The sequence below is a fragment of the Conger conger genome, chromosome 19, assembly GCF_963514075.1.
Source record: "Conger conger chromosome 19, fConCon1.1, whole genome shotgun sequence".
Taxonomy (NCBI): domain Eukaryota; kingdom Metazoa; phylum Chordata; class Actinopteri; order Anguilliformes; family Congridae; genus Conger; species Conger conger.
The window spans coordinates 3,982,901-3,998,720 of record NC_083778.1 but is presented as its reverse complement, the minus strand read 5'-3'; the positions used below and the strand labels follow the sequence as shown (position 1 = coordinate 3,998,720).

Here is a 15,820-nt window from a genome sequence, read left to right as displayed (position 1 = left end):
TGTTAATGGTTTAGTTCATTTGTTCGTATATTTAAGCCTGTCTTTTTCAGTTCAGTGTTGCTAGTTTGTCAGTTCTGTTTCCCCCTGTGTAAGGTTCTTCTCTGTTCTAGCCTCTGGTTGATGGCCATTTATCCGTTCCGTTCCGTTCCGTTCCGTTCCGTTCCGTTCCGTTCCGTTCCGACCCGACCCGACCCCTGCCTGGCTCTTTGGACTCTGATTATGCCCTGTCTGCCCCTCATCCACCTGCTTCATTAAACCTGCTATTTTCTGGGTTTGAATCCTGGTCGGCCAGGGCCTCTCTGTGTGGAGTTTGCATGTTCTCCCTGTGTCTGCGTGGGTTTCCTCCCACAGTCCAAAGACATGCAGGTTAGGCTGATTGGAGAGTCTAAATTGCCCATAGGTATGAGTGTGTGAGTGAATGGTGTGTGTGCCCTGCAATGGACTGGTGACCTGTCCAGTTTGTATTCCTGCCTTTTGCCCAATGTATGCTGGGATAGGCTCCAGCCTCCTGCGACCCTGTTCAGCATAAGCGGGTTAAGATACTGGATGGATGGATATTTGACAGGTCTGTTGGTAATTTATCCATGTTAAGGAACTCCTCATCTGACCATAATATTTTAAACCTAAAGTATAGGTTTGCTGATCATGTTCAGAAAGTGAAGTAGTTTATTAAAATGGAACAGGAAAGATCTAAAATGAGATGTAGCAAGTTAGCCAACTAGTTTATAACCAACTCGGTCAAGAAAATGTTTAAAAGTGAATATGTCTCCAGATGAGTTTGTTAAAACTAAGTGGAGAGAGAAGGAGACAGACTGAAATAGAAGAAAAAGCACAACTGCCAATGAAGAGCGGTAAGAAACAGAAAGATAGAAGTGAGAAGTGGTGAGGATGTGTAAATAAATGGAGGAATAGGTGAGGAGGAGGCACAAATGAGCGAATGGTCAGAGGAGGAGAGAGTGGACTGGAGCACGTCACAAGGTAGCCAACACAGCAGCAGAAGATTCCTTAAAGTGATATTACAGTTTGGTACAACATACATACTGATGTTATTACAACTGAGTTGTAGCACTGTAGGGAAGAAGACAACTTCAATAGTTTAGTTTATTGTTGAAAGATCCTCTGTATAATCATGAAGATTTCTTTTTTTTAAATTACATTTGTTTTCATATTTTTCCATTCTTCTCCCAGTTTGGTAGCCAGTTGTGCCCCGACTGGTTCGATTAGAGCCAGCATTAGAGACACCGCTCACACCTTGTCCCTCACACCTTCTTCAAGCCGTCTCGTCTCATGCTTGTGACCGTGATTCCGAGGCGCCCGGGGTGCTGTTGTATGCGGCGATCCACTGACCCTGCCAAGTCCCTCCCTCTGGAGCAGCGAGCCAATTATTCTGCTCCACATGAGCCGGCCAAACTTGGCTTTTTGGCAGGACCGGGAATCGAACCCCGGTCCCCGGTGTGCAACTGCAGCGAACTGCAACCACACGTTGTGCCACCACGGCCCCTAAATCATGAAGATTATTAAACGTGTTTTCACTTTGTCATTATGGCATATTGAGTGTAGGACCAGAATTGTGCCGATTGAAGTGAAGAAAGCCATTAAAAACATTGTTAAGGACAGAAAAAAAACAAAAAAGGAATCACTTGTACTTGGGTACAGCTACAGCACAAAATTTTACCAGGGGTGCCAAGAATTGTGAAACCAGTTTTTGGGGGATTTTTCCTTATTTTTTTGTCTACAGTATTGTTTTGCATGTTTACGTAGTGAGCCCACAGGATATGATCATGCCATGTGTATGTCAGTCTGCCTTTAGCTGTGTTAGCATGCAATGCTGTGGGAAGTTTGTCACAGAAAACCAAAAGCAAACCCCCTGGCCACTGTGACAGATGTGTGTTATATTTTACATCGTACCATGAACTGTGCCAAATGTCCCACAAAATTGCAAACTAACTCACTGTCCACTCTGAAAGATGTTATCTTTTACATCCTACCTAACCTTTTTATTCTATTATGTATTCATTCTTCTTTACAGACTGAACAGCTGTGGCCTAAGAGAGAAGTCCTGTGAAATTGTGGCCTCAGCTCTCCAGTCATCAAACTCACCCCTGATGGATCTGGACCTCAGCAGCAATAACCTGGGAGATTCAGGAGTGAAGCTGCTCTGTGCTGGACTGATGAGTCCTAACTGTAAACTACAGAGACTAGACCTCAGCAGCAATAACCTGGGAGATTCAGGAGTGAAGCTGCTCTGTGCTGGACTGATGAGTCCAAACTGTAAATTACAGAGACTGGACCTCAGCTACAATAACCTGGGAGATGCAGGAGTGAAGCTGCTCTGTGCCGGACTGATGAATCCAAACTGTAAACTACAGAGACTGGGGTGAGTAGTGCGGTGTTCTGTGTGACCTTAACTCAATAGAATTAGTGATTATGCTTCTATGCAGTGAAATTATGAAAATATTTCTCTCTTAGTTTACTACTCTGTCCATTGGCATTCTTTCTTTGTCCACATTAGTCTCATCCCTCTCTTCTTACTCCTCTATCATAGCAAAGAAAATCAGGATAAAACCTGATGAGTCTTAGGTTTGTGTTTCCTGACCAGAATGTAAGATTTCAGTGGAGTCTGTAGTGTCAGGGCACAGGTGATGACTGGATGCTGGATGTCTGATTGATGTGGTAAAAGACTGACCACCTGCATAGTAAAATGTTTCAGGTCTGTCACACATTACAGTCTTCATCCATCTCCACTATTCACTACCTGCTATGAACTGTTATCAAATCCTTAATTTTACCCCACTCTCTGATGAAGGGGAGCTGTACTCCTCACAATACAGTACACCTCATTCCCACCTACAGAACAGGACTTTTCTGCTGACTGTAAAGAGCTCATTCCAACCTACAGAACAGGACTTTTTGTCCTGACTGCAGCAAAGTGTTGAATAATAGGCTTTTATTCCATCTGATGGAATCCAAGTACAAAAACAGTGATCATCCGCAGAGCACAGAAGAGCAAGCACACACACAGAGTGAGCAGAGCCAAGCAAGCAAAGCAGTGCACACACAAGCAATCACAAAGGTTCAATTTTTGTAACGCATTTCATAGAAGAAGTTTACAGAGTGACAAAAGGGATTTTTCCCTATTTGCCTGTGGTACAGTGCTTAAGAGAAGGTACCACAGGTGAATAGATCCGACCTGACCTCTATACAGTCCGTAAGTATTTGGACAGTGGTACAGGTTTTGGCTCGGTACTCCGGTGCATGTGAAAGATGGCGTTAAAGTGCAGACTGTTGTCTTTAAATTGAGGGTAATTGCATCCATATCTGTGTTGGAATTACAGCCCTTTTTATGCATAGTCCCCGATTTCAGGGCACCATAATATTTGGAACAAATCGCTTTACAGGTGTTTCTGATTAGTGTGTTCAATGCTTCCTCACTGAACACATGTTTCGCTGTTTGGAAGTATATCCGTGCCATAATGAAACTGAAAATAGCTTTTGCATTTTAATTTTAATTATGATATGGTGTTAAAGTACATGGAATCAAAACGTAATGTAATTTTCGATTTGCATTTTCATTTTGGCGCGCATATGCTCCTTTATAGGACAGCCTAAAATAGTGATCTGTCTTAATCATGAATTGTGTTGTTATTCATTTAGTTAAACCATAGAACAAAACTACCATTCCCATAATTCTGGGGGAGACAAAATGGTGAGAGAAATGGAGCCGGCGTCATTAGGAGAGAGCTGAGGAAACTTTTCAACAGCTAATCGATTTCTTCACCGTAAATTCAGCAACTCATGTTTGTAAGACAAGTTTAGTGATGTGGCTAGGTGTTTACTAAGTTAATAAGGCTGAAGTTGTTTGGAGATAACAATGCTTATTTGCGAGTGATGCACACAAACTTTTAATGGATCTCAATTGGCATTACGGCTGCCCAACAAATGAATTCAGGCTGTCGTTCATATGCACGAAGATCGCTTCTGCTCCAACAGACAGTGGTAATGTACGGATTAATTACATCAGATTTTCCCCCTCCTTTTAACCTGTAGTCATGCACGGCATAAACATTTCAACAACATGTTTTTTTTTAGCTCCCAGAACTGATCAAATGTGCCAACAACATACATGCAAGAATATCTTTCTTTTTGTTTAAAACTAAACTCGAAATTGGTCGGTTTTTCGATCCCTGGTGTAGCCACAATAAGATCCACACAGCCGCTGGGCCTTGAGCATTTCTCCAGGGGAGGATTGTCTCCTGCTTAATCTAATCAACTGTACTTAACTCATTAAATTGAGCCCTAGTGGACTTCAACATCTGCCACATTCAATAAACCCAGGGCCAGATAAGGCAGATTAGGGTTACATATGTGAGAGCTTTCAGTATCTAGTTTTGATTCTAGGCGTTTAATTGCCTTTAGAAGTTTTTTTATTATTATTATTTTTCATCAATTGATAAAATTGATCGTATGCTCACGTCCTCCTGGCCCTCAACACGTTATTTGAACTCTAATCAAAGCTATTATTTTTATTTGACAGCAACCTTTCAGACGGTCCATAAATATGAACAGTCTGAGCCACAAAAATGAAGAATGTTTGCGAACATACTGGAAAACTATATTTGAATGGATTTTGTGTTTTGAATATTTAGTGCTTTGCATATATAAAGGGAACAGATAATTTAATTTGTGCTGTATGCCTATATCGATAATTTGATATAACAATTTACTACTTGATGTGAATGTGTTTCTGCGCATGTGCGAGAATTTAAACACGGAACCTTTCTGGCTAGTCAGACAATGCGTGTGCAGCCAAGGAAGCATAGAGCTTTTGACCGTCGTCCATAGTCCGTAGGTAGTCTTTGTTATTCATAAATAAGCAAGTCAACTGTTTGATGTAAACTAAAGAATGATGTGCCTGGTGTAAACGCTCAGTGACATCGAAATTAAAGATCAACGTTATCACAGGAGTCCATGTGTGAGTACATCATAATTGCATAATCGCATGTCTTTCCCTCTCTCGCTCCCATTCTTCCTGTCTCTCTATACTATACTGTCCAATAAAGCTGAAAAATAAATAAATAAATGTATTTATTTCCGGATTTATTGATGAATACATTGAAGTATTTATTGATGGATTTAATGAAGGATTTATTTATTAATATGTCACAAAGCGTCCTCCATACTTAAGTGTCTCCCTCAGGTGAAGCGTGCAACAATAAATGTGTCCGTGTGAAACCTGACCCACATGACGTCACTTCCAATTAACCAATCAGCACATAATGAATAAGACATAGAATGCAATTCATATGCTGCAAATGTAAAATAAACAAATATGTATCAGCAAGAGAAAATAAACAAAACAAAAAAAAAAACATGGAATTTAAACAACAGCTAAAACTGGTATTTTATTTTATTTACCGGTGCATATATTAATTGTCTGTGACAGTGCTAGACTTCATGAGGTAATTTAACATTAAGCTATGTTCGTTTGGCTAGCTTTCACAATTGGGTGAAAGCCAACAACAGTAACAACAGTGGAGGGGAACAATTTGCGGCGAACGTTTTTTGACAAGTAATGGCTATAAGCTGTGTACAATTGTATTTTTCATAAAATGAACAGCCGCGGTAACCGACCAACTCTTCCGCCACATTTTAAACAATGTCATCATGGTTACTGTCACACTTAGGCCGCAGATAAGAAGAACGTAATTTTGAATTGAATGTGGTTTTTAATTTAGCTAAGTGGATATTTCAATATGAATGGCGAGAATAGTAAGAAGTCATCATATTTCAGTTACTTGGTAAGCTGATTAGGCAATTTACACCCCCTAGCTGTGTCAATATCCACGATATACCACAGGTATCAGTTCCATAACACTTTTATACGACAATTATTACATTTATCTTTAAAAATGTTCACAAAAGAAAGACAAGACAAACTTTATGTGAATGTATCTTTAATGGAACTATGTTTTATGGTGAATGTATTCTTCCTGAACAGTAGTTTATTGGTTGATAATCAACTGTATTGCTAATGCTATTACAATAATGTATCCCCACTGCACTAACTTTAACAAGCTTGCTACTTTACGTTACACCTGATGACACTGACACAAGTCATTTGTGTAAACGTGTATCTGGACACATTCAGATAACGTGCAGTTATTGAAATAACATGAACTTAATTTAGGTTACAAAGTAGATAACGGTGATCTAAACGCAGAGTAAAATTAGAAGATTTGTGAACATCGTGGATATTGGCACGGCTTGGACGCAAACTGACCAATGGAGACAATGGACCAGACCTATCCCTTATATAAATGGTTACAAGACTAGCAGAAAAATAACTGTCCATTAACAGTTATTTTTATCCATTTATGTGTAATGATGAATGTTGAAAATGTATGTTTGCTGACCAAAGAACATATCACGGAGGATCCCCACAGTGATCATATGAACACTGTTTCTTGTGTTTGCAGATTAAATTCATGTTTGCAAATCAGATTCTGTCTCATATGTGATCATCATAGAGAAAATGTTTGGGAATTAAATCCTTGCAGTAGGTTCCAAACCTTTATCTTTTCTTGGTTAATGAAGCTAAATAATTGCCTTAGAATTTTGTGGATTCATTTCTGAAATAATTTAAGAATAATTTATGAATGTAATTTACACAATCCTCTCCCTGTTTTTTGTATGTAGCACTCAGGGATGCAAAGGCAAATAGGAAATGACATATATATATATATATATATATATATATATATATATATATATATATATATATATATATAATCAACTGCCAAGGAGAGCATTATTACAATCACCAGTGAATTTTAATGTATGTGTATGTGTCCATGTGTATGTGGTTTCTCCACAGGCTGGGTTGGTGTAATCTCACAGAAGGCTGCTGTGATGTTCTGGCCTCAGTCTTGCGTTCTCCTCACTCAGAGCTGAGTGATCTGGAGCTGAGAGACAACGAGCTGCAGGATTCAGGAGTGAGAATGCTCTCTGCTGGACTGGAGGACCCACACTGTAAACTGCAGAGACTGGGGTGAGTACAAACACAAACCCTTTAGGAGGGGTTGGAAATGTAAACATTTTTAAAGGGCCAATAAAAGCAAAATGCAGGTGCGTTTTCAAAATAAATGTGGGGAATTTACATAGTAGCATTTCAGCTTTTTAATCAATATAAGTTAAAACTACAGGCAGAGAAGGAGGAGATTGTGGTCTCACAGAATTTTTGATCAAGAAGCGATCTGTAGTACATATGAGATGGGTAATGCAATGATCAGCATGATTTATCTATGAAGGGGATTATGTAGGTGCACAGACTTCCTTTCCATTTTCGTTTCCAACTCTAAACACAAGAAGAATAAGATCATTCTATATTACAGTATATAGTAGGCTATAATATAAAATAATATAGTAAAATAATGATATTCTATATTAATAATTATGGCTGTGTGTTTGTCATGGAAGTGACATATTCTGTGATTTCTGCGCAAACATCACATTACATTTTATTCAGCAGACACTTCAAATCAGGTCAAATCAGGGTCATAGAACCAACGACAGAACAGGTCCGATAAGGTACAATTTGCATATGATCGGTTATAAAGCAATGAACATAAGTCTAGTACGCAAGGTAGATAGGCCAGGCCTGTAAGTAATAAGGTCAGGAACTACAGTACTGAGACAAATACACATGTGAAAGTCCTAGATTAAAGTAGATAATAATACAACACGGGGCTAAAGTCTGAGACTGGTGAAGATAAGTGACAATAGATGAGCTGACTCCCGCAGAGGAGTCGAGGTACAGTGTGAAGAGGTGAGGAAGAGATGGGCAGTGAGTGAGCAGTTCTTATAGCAATGGGGAGGTTGTTTCACCACTGGGGAGCTAGAGTAGAGAAGCTCTGCAGTCGGGACAAGCGAGAGCCATTCACTCAGCTGGCAGGATGAGCAAGTCGGGCTGGCATTTGGACATTCCTCGGCTGTGTGCTCTTGCCTACTTGCACTGATTTGGAGGTGGTCCCTGTTTTTGGCATCTTTGTGGTTTCCCTGTTTTCGTGCTTTTCTGCTTTTCTACAGTTTTGTACAGCAAGACCTACACGTAAGCAGGCTTCTGAACTGCATAGCTCATTGCTTAATTAATGTGTGCTTTTAAACCTACACTCCGACCCGTATATCCACTGTAATGTTTCAAATTGGGGATGATTTAGCAGCTAGTCACAGATGAGTTAATCACAGTCCAGTCAAAAACTTCAGCCTGAGTTTAGGGGGCAGCCTATAGCGTTGTGGCTAAGTTGCTTGACTGGGATCAAGAAGGTTGGTGGTTCAAGCCCCAGTGAAGCTGCAGTAAGATCCGTGCTGCTGCTGAACCCTTGAGCAAGGCCCTTAGCCCCACATTGATCCACGGGATTGGCTCCTGCTTTGTCTAATCAACTGTCAGCTAAATAACTGAGATGTAATGTAATGTTCGGCTAAATTAAAGACAAACGGCATGCTCTTACTTTCCGAGATAATTCAAAGCCATCCAATACATCAGCCTTTAAGTGTATTTTACTTTTATCCTTGGAGCTGTTTTTTTTAAAAAGTTCAAGCGCTTGTTAGCCTACTGTTGCTACAGTTGTGCATGTTATTTCAATCATTTCCGACTATTGCGCATGAGGTCTTTGGTTTATTTAATAAATGAATCTAAAAAAACCTACACCAAACCGCCATAATCATACGGTTTGGGGGTGCACACCCTGCTGCTAGCTCACGTTTCCCAGGGCAAACACACGCAACACATCCACTCCATATTCACGCCCTAACAGTTAAATCGCTAATTTTAAATAACACACACATACATGTCTTTGTTACTTTGTCACCGTTTATTGTTGTCCAGCAGTTAAATTTTGTGGAGCCCTCTGTTTGTTGTCTGTTTAGGTTTGTGACCTGTAGAATCTGTAATATAAAAAATAAAAAATAAAATGTAATGCATGGCATCTAATCGAATCTAATGTTGCTTAAATTACGTCTCCTCATTCATTTAATGTTAACCGATGATATTTGAAACTATTTGAAGCCTACATGAATCACATGACCGCCCAGTGTTTTCACCCTCCATTGACACAGCTCTCTCTCTATTGCTTTGAGGAAATCCAAAAGCAGAAGCCAACACTGTCATTGTTTTCTGGTTACCAGATTACCCACTGCGACAGGAAATATGTATCCAAATATGGTTTTCCTTTCTTTCCAGTTTGTGTTGACGCAGAAGCAAACAGCCAAATGAAACACGAAACCAGTGTAGATGTAGAAGTGACCTAGGTGTAAGAACTGGCCCATCAGTCACTACTGTGAAGAGGTCTGAGTAGTAGTAGGCAGGACAATAGGTCTGGGGGTGTCAGCAAGCTGCATAATGTGTGCATGAGCTTTGGGTGGGAGGTTTATGAGTTATGACATATGTGGTTTAATAATTTTATATTTTTTATTTTGTATTAGTGATATAATGTTTGTGAAGTATTATAGCATCAGTGTCTGCACCCTTAGAAACCTATAATACCTATTATGAAATCATATGCTGCAAAACAATTTTTTAATAAATAAAGGACTGAAGGACTGAACTGACAACTGAATATAGTTGTATACAGTTGTAACCCTAGGATTTTCTTCCTGTAGCAGTGCACCGGTTTGAAGAATTTAGACTTTTAATAAAAAGGATGAGGCAGGATCTTCCTGAATATCAGACTTTATTTTTCACGCAGACCATAAAGCCGAGGTAACTCTGCAGAGTGACCTCACATCATTCAGCTATACACCATCTTTTATACAGTTTCAGACGGGCTTATTCCCGCCCCACAGCTGTCCGTCTACCTCCCGCCAAAATGATTTCTCAATACGTGATGAAGATAAGTCAACTCTGATTGGTTTGGCACCAATTGTGCTTAGTATTGTGGAATCAGTGTGGTTCTAAAATACATGTTCCCTCCACCATTTCCTCGAGGGCCCGCAGGACCCACACCTGAAACCCTTGCTCCCCTCTCGGACCATTCCAGCTCCAGAGGGCCCTTTAGTGGTCTTTTTCTGAAGTGCATACAAACAGTAAAAAGGATGCAGTATAACTACCAGTGTCTTAATAAAACTTAGTGCATATATTGATTTCATATTTATGGCTACCAATCACATTAATATGGCTTTTGATATGAGTGCATATTAAATACATATTACCATACAATTATATGATGTATTACATTGGAACTTAATATTTCCAACAGTTGATGGTCAGGTGCATATGCAAGATTGTAAATCCAATACGTTTGTGGAGAACCAAGGTGAATTTCGCCTTTCTATATTGCTAATGCAGCAAGTCAGAAGCAGTGGAATGTCAAGGCCGGGGAAGACTAAAGCTTTTGTTACCTCTGTGCTTTCCGTAGCCTGTTTCCTGCTCCATTCACTCATTTGTTTGTTTCACCTGTGCTCCATTTGTTGTCTCCGCCTCCCAATCCTTATATGTACTTCCTTCCTGTCTCTTGTCATTTATTTCACCAATTTTGTAAACCGTTTTTGTCGGCCAACAGGTGTGAGAAATGTCGCTCCTTGAACCCAGCAGAGGGCAGTGTTGACTGTGGAATGGTTAAGTGTCCATATTCTAATACAGTGTGGAGGTGGATGGATCATGTTTATTGATATTAGATTATAATGTCTCACATGTTATAACCATATTTGTGCTTGTTAAACATGTACATAATGCTACCAGGTTAGATAATTATCCTTTTCAGAACCACATCTTCAAACTGAAAGTGTGTGCTAACTGTGGCAGTGATAAATTAAGTGTTGAATTCAGTGGCATCCTCTTGTGTTTCTAACCAGACATGTTGCAGTGGGACAGCATGTCTAACCACTTTTAAGAGATAGTGGTGATCTCCCTAAGCCACTGCACAAGTTTTTATGTAAACATCCACAGGACAATATGGCTTTAAAACAGAGAACATGATCATGAAAAAATTAAATAGAATATAAGAAATGACAGATTCCATAGTTAGGGCCCTACAGATGCTTATTTAATCACAATCATATATTATTCATATCTGAATGATGACTATGATAATGTGTTGCATGTCTTATTTCTGCTTGAGTTGAGCTGGGGTTACTATGTATAACATGGCCATGCTCCACCTCGATGTGGCCAATAATATGTTGGCCGGTCTCCCGTTGTACAAGATGCGGCTTTAGACGATCTCACATTCCCACACTTAGTGGAAATGTCTGTTTCTCCATCAGTCATGAATGACATTGAATCTGTGATTTGTACAGAAATGTTTCTGCGATCACCCCAATGAACTGGGCACAGGCAGTTTCATTGCTGTAATGGGTTGTTCCTTTTCATAAGGATGATCTGGGACTTAAGTTTAGTAAAAGGTAGCTCTTTGGCTATATTTCTTCTTTGGTTTATATTTTGGCCTTTTTGTATGTGGTCTGCTCTGGCTCTGGCTCTGGCTCGGAGTCAGATGAAGATGTTAGGTCAGGATTAGGCATCTTCCCGGGGACAGGGGAGACAGGTGGTGGAGTGGTTACCTCCGCCGATGATGTTGGGTCTGGGCTGGGCCTTTCAGGCCGGGGACAGGTGTAACGGGCACCGCAGTCACACAGAGACACACCTGCTAAATGTCAGGCAGACAGAGTTTTGGTTGCATGTCGCACTCTGTTGGACTGTCTAAGCTATGACGGGTGCGCCTTATTTATAGCAAACTTTATTTACTTGTTTTATGGAATTCATATTCAACTCCAATTAAGAATTAATTCATCAGGATTACCCAAATTAATCATCACCCATTTTAATGTTGAATCCAGTTGTTTTTATATGATGAATAATTTGAATATTCCATTGGCTTATTGGCAAAATTAAAATGATTTTGCCACTGCAAATTCAAATAAAATATGAATAATGGATGGAACAATAAAACCATAAAACATGCTTTAGAACTGTGTGCTTTCATTTCCACACAATACGAACAGCTTAGAGCATTCATGGAATCTGATCCTACTAGAAAACATCGGAAAGCTTTGATACATCTCTCATTTGTGTCAATGCATTTCCGAATGATTCATGGTCAAGTTTGTTTGGCTCACGTTTGATAAATAAGGCAACAGAAATGAACAAGACATGAAGCATGAGGAGGAGTAATGTTACAGGGTAATTTCTATCCAGTTATTTCACCCATTTTGATAAATGAACAATTGTAAATGCCATTTCTAAGAACATGTTCCTCCGTAAACATTTTTACAGTACATAATCCAGAATATCACAGTTCAGTTGAATGAGGGATTTAAAATTCAGGATTTTTAAGTTTTAAATATTTCAAAGAAACTTTTTTGTTCCGAGAGTTTCCAGTTAAAGTAATTTAAAATGAGTGCCAAACTGCGGCATTCCACAGGGAGTCATTCTCCCGTGGAATTCTGTGGAATTCTGTGGATTTCCGCAGTAACAGTTTCATTGGATATGCTGTAGACGGTGCAGGTCTACCACAATCAGTCACTGAATACTCCAAGGTCTGTGACACATTGAAGGCAGTGGCTTTTAGAACTAGAGAACTAACAGCGGCAGATTGGCAAACTAGCAAACTCAGTAAGGAAGATACAAATAGAAAAACTTCAGTCAGTGGACCTCAATCAATATATTAGAATCGAAGTATATATCGTATCGAAGATGTTATTTTGTGTTTGTATTGTGATTATTGTATTTATTTTTTATAATCTTCTGAGGAAAGCACAAGGAGAGGTAGGGGGAGGGTGACGGATGGGGCAAAATGCCATCCAGAAAAGAGTATTCACCCAGACCACGGCATAACGTTCTAGTTTTATTTATGCAGGTATTCAAGGGGTGTGTGTGTATGAGTGTGTGTGGGGGTATGTGTGGGTGTGTGTGGGTGGGGGGTCAGTATGTGAGTGTGTGTCTTGTGGGTGGGGGGTCGATAAGTGACTGTGTGTTTGTGGGGTGTGTGTGGTGGTGGGGTGGTATGTGTGTATGAGTGTTTGTGTGTGATGGCACAGTATGTGTTCATGTGTGTTGGGGGGGTTTGTGTATGTGTGTGTGTGTGTGGGGGGGGATGTCGGGTGTGTTTTTGTGAGAGTGTGTGTGTGTTTGTGGGGTGGGGGTGTGTTTGTGTATATCTGTGTAGGGGGGTTTGTGTATGTGTGTGTGTGTGTGTGTGTGTGTGTGTGTGTGTTTGCGTGTGCGGGGGGTCTTCTGCATTCACTAATGACACAAACTAATATACCTACCTATTGAAACACATCTGTGGAGGCAATTCAACAAATACTGGTAGAATCTTAAAATGGGGGACCGTGTACAAAAGGTGCTGTCATTTCCAAATGTGTCATATCAATATGGATGAAAATACCCTCAAGTTAAAGCTGACAGTCTGCACTTCAACCTCATTGTCATCGTATCCTTTCAAACCAGTCCTAGAGTACAAAATCAAAATAACAAATGTGTCACTGTCCAATGAATTATGGTGGTCACTATATGTATGTGAGTGTGAGTGTGTGTGGGGTTTATGTGTATGTAAGTGTGTCTTTAGGGGGGTTTGTGTATGTGTGTGTGGGTGTGTGTGTCTATATGTGTGTAGGGGCTTTGTGTGTGTGTTTATGTGTGTGTGTGTGTGTGTGTGTGTGTGTATGTGTGTGTGTGGGGGGTTTGTGTATGTGTATGTACAGTGGGAGCAATAATTATTTGATCCTTTGCTGATTCTGTAGGTTTGCCCACTTACAAAGAGTGGAACTGTGTAGAATTTTAATCATAGGTACATTTTAACATTGAGAGACAGAATATCACAAAATAATCGACAAACACAACATCATATAATTTTTATAAATACGATGGGTACAGTGCAGGAGCAGGGGCCCCACAACGTGCATACAGTGCATCCGGAAAGTATTCACAGAAAAAAAATGTTTTTTTCCCCTCAAAATTCTACACACAAAACCCCATAATGACAACATTGCAAATTTATTAAAAATAAAAAAACTAAGAAATCACATGTACATAAGTATTCACAGCCTTTGCCATGAAGCTCAAAATTGAGCTCAGGTGCATCCTGTTTCCACAGATCAACTTGAGATGTTTCTACAGCTTAATTGGAGTCCACCTGTGGTAAATTCAGTTGATTGGACATGATTTGGAAAGGCACACACCTGTCTATATAAGGTCCCACAGTTGACAGTGCATGTCGGAGCACAAACCAAGCATGAAGTCAAAGGAATTGTCTGTAGACCTCCGAGACAGGATTGTCTCGAGGCACAAATCTGGGGAAGGGTACAGAAAAATTTGAAGGTCCCAATGAGCACAGTGGCTTCCATCATCCGTAAATGGACAAAGTTCGGAACCACCAGGACTCTTCCTAGAGCTGGCCGCCTGTCTAAACTGAGCAATCGGGGGAGAAGGGCCTTAGTCAGGGAGGTGACCAAGAACCCAATGGTCACTCTGTCAGAGCTCCAGCGTTCCTCTGTGGAGAGAGGAGAACCTTCCAGAAGGACAACCATCTCTGCAGCAATCCACCAATCAGGCCTGTATGGTAGAGTGACCAGATGGAAGCCACTCCTTAGTAAAAGGCACATGGCAGCCCGCCTGGAGTTTGCCAAAAAGCACCTGAAGGACTCTCAGACCATGAGAAACAAAATTCTCTGCTCTGATGACACAGAGATTGAACTCTTTGGCGTGAATGCCAAGTGTCACGTTTGGAGGAAATCAGGCACCGCTCATCACCTGGCCAATACCATCCCTACAGTGAAGCATGGTGGTGGCAGCATTATGCTGTGGGGATGGTTTTCAGCGGCAGGAACTGGGAGACTAGTCAGGATTGAGGGTAAGATGAATGCAGCAATGTACAGAGACATCCTGGATGAAAACCTGCTCCAGAGCGCTCTTGACCTGAGACTGGGGCGACAGTTCATCTTTCAGCAGGACAACGACCCTAAGCACACATCCAAGATATCAAAGGAGTGGCTTCAGGACAACTCTGTGAATGTCCTTGAGTGACCCAGCCAGAGCCCAGACTTGAATCCGATTGAACATCTCTGGAGAGATCTGAAAATGGCTGTGCACCGATGCTCCCCATCCAACCTGATGGAGCTTGAGAGGTGCTGCAAAGTAGAATGGGCGAAACTGCCCAAAGATAGGTGTGCCAAGCTTGTGGAATCATATTCAAAAAGATTTTTGAGTGATTTCTTAGTTCTTTTTAAAAAATAAATTCCAAATAAAAAAATAAAAAAACATATTTCATGTTGTCATTATGGGGTGTTGTGTGTAGAATTTTGAGGGAAAAAATGCATTTATTCCATTTTGGAATAAGGCTGTAACATAACAAAATGTGGGAAAAGTGAAGTGCTGTGAATACTTTCTGGATGCACTGTATGTGTGTATGTTAGTGTGTATATGTGTAGGGGGTTCTGTGTATGTTAGTTGACGTGCATATGTGTGTAGGAGATTTTGTGTGTGTGTGTGAGTATGTGCATTTGTGTGTGTGTGTGTGTGTGTGTGTGTGTGTGTGTGTGTGTGTGTGTGTGTGTGTGTGTGTGTACGGATATGTGCAATTGTGTGTGTGTGTGTGTGTGTGTGTGTGTGTGTATAGGGGGGTTTGTGTGTGTGTGTGTGTGTGTGTGTGTGTGTGTGCGTGCGTGTGTGTGTGTACGGATATGTGCAATTGTGTGTGTGTGTGTGTGTGTGTGTGTGCGTGTGTCTGTACGGGTATGTGCATTTGTGTGTGTATAGGGGGGTTTGTGTGTGTGTGTGTGTGTGTGTGTGTGTGTGTGTGCGTGTGTGTGTGTACGGATATGTGCAATT

At 40.6% G+C, this 15,820-nt stretch overlaps 1 protein-coding gene across 16 annotated transcripts in view; it reads left to right on the top strand.

The window, feature by feature from the left end:
* The window catches only part of LOC133118954 (NACHT, LRR and PYD domains-containing protein 12-like), a 687,468-nt gene that overhangs the window by 668,231 nt on the left and 3,417 nt on the right, over positions 1 to 15,820 (top strand). For all 16 annotated transcript variants that reach the window (XM_061229279.1, XM_061229272.1, XM_061229278.1 and 13 more), the window contains 2 exons: positions 2,030 to 2,377; positions 6,875 to 7,048. In XM_061229279.1, the coding sequence (XP_061085263.1) occupies positions 2,030 to 2,377; positions 6,875 to 7,048 (522 nt within the window). The remainder of the gene's footprint in view (positions 1 to 2,029; positions 2,378 to 6,874; positions 7,049 to 15,820) is intronic.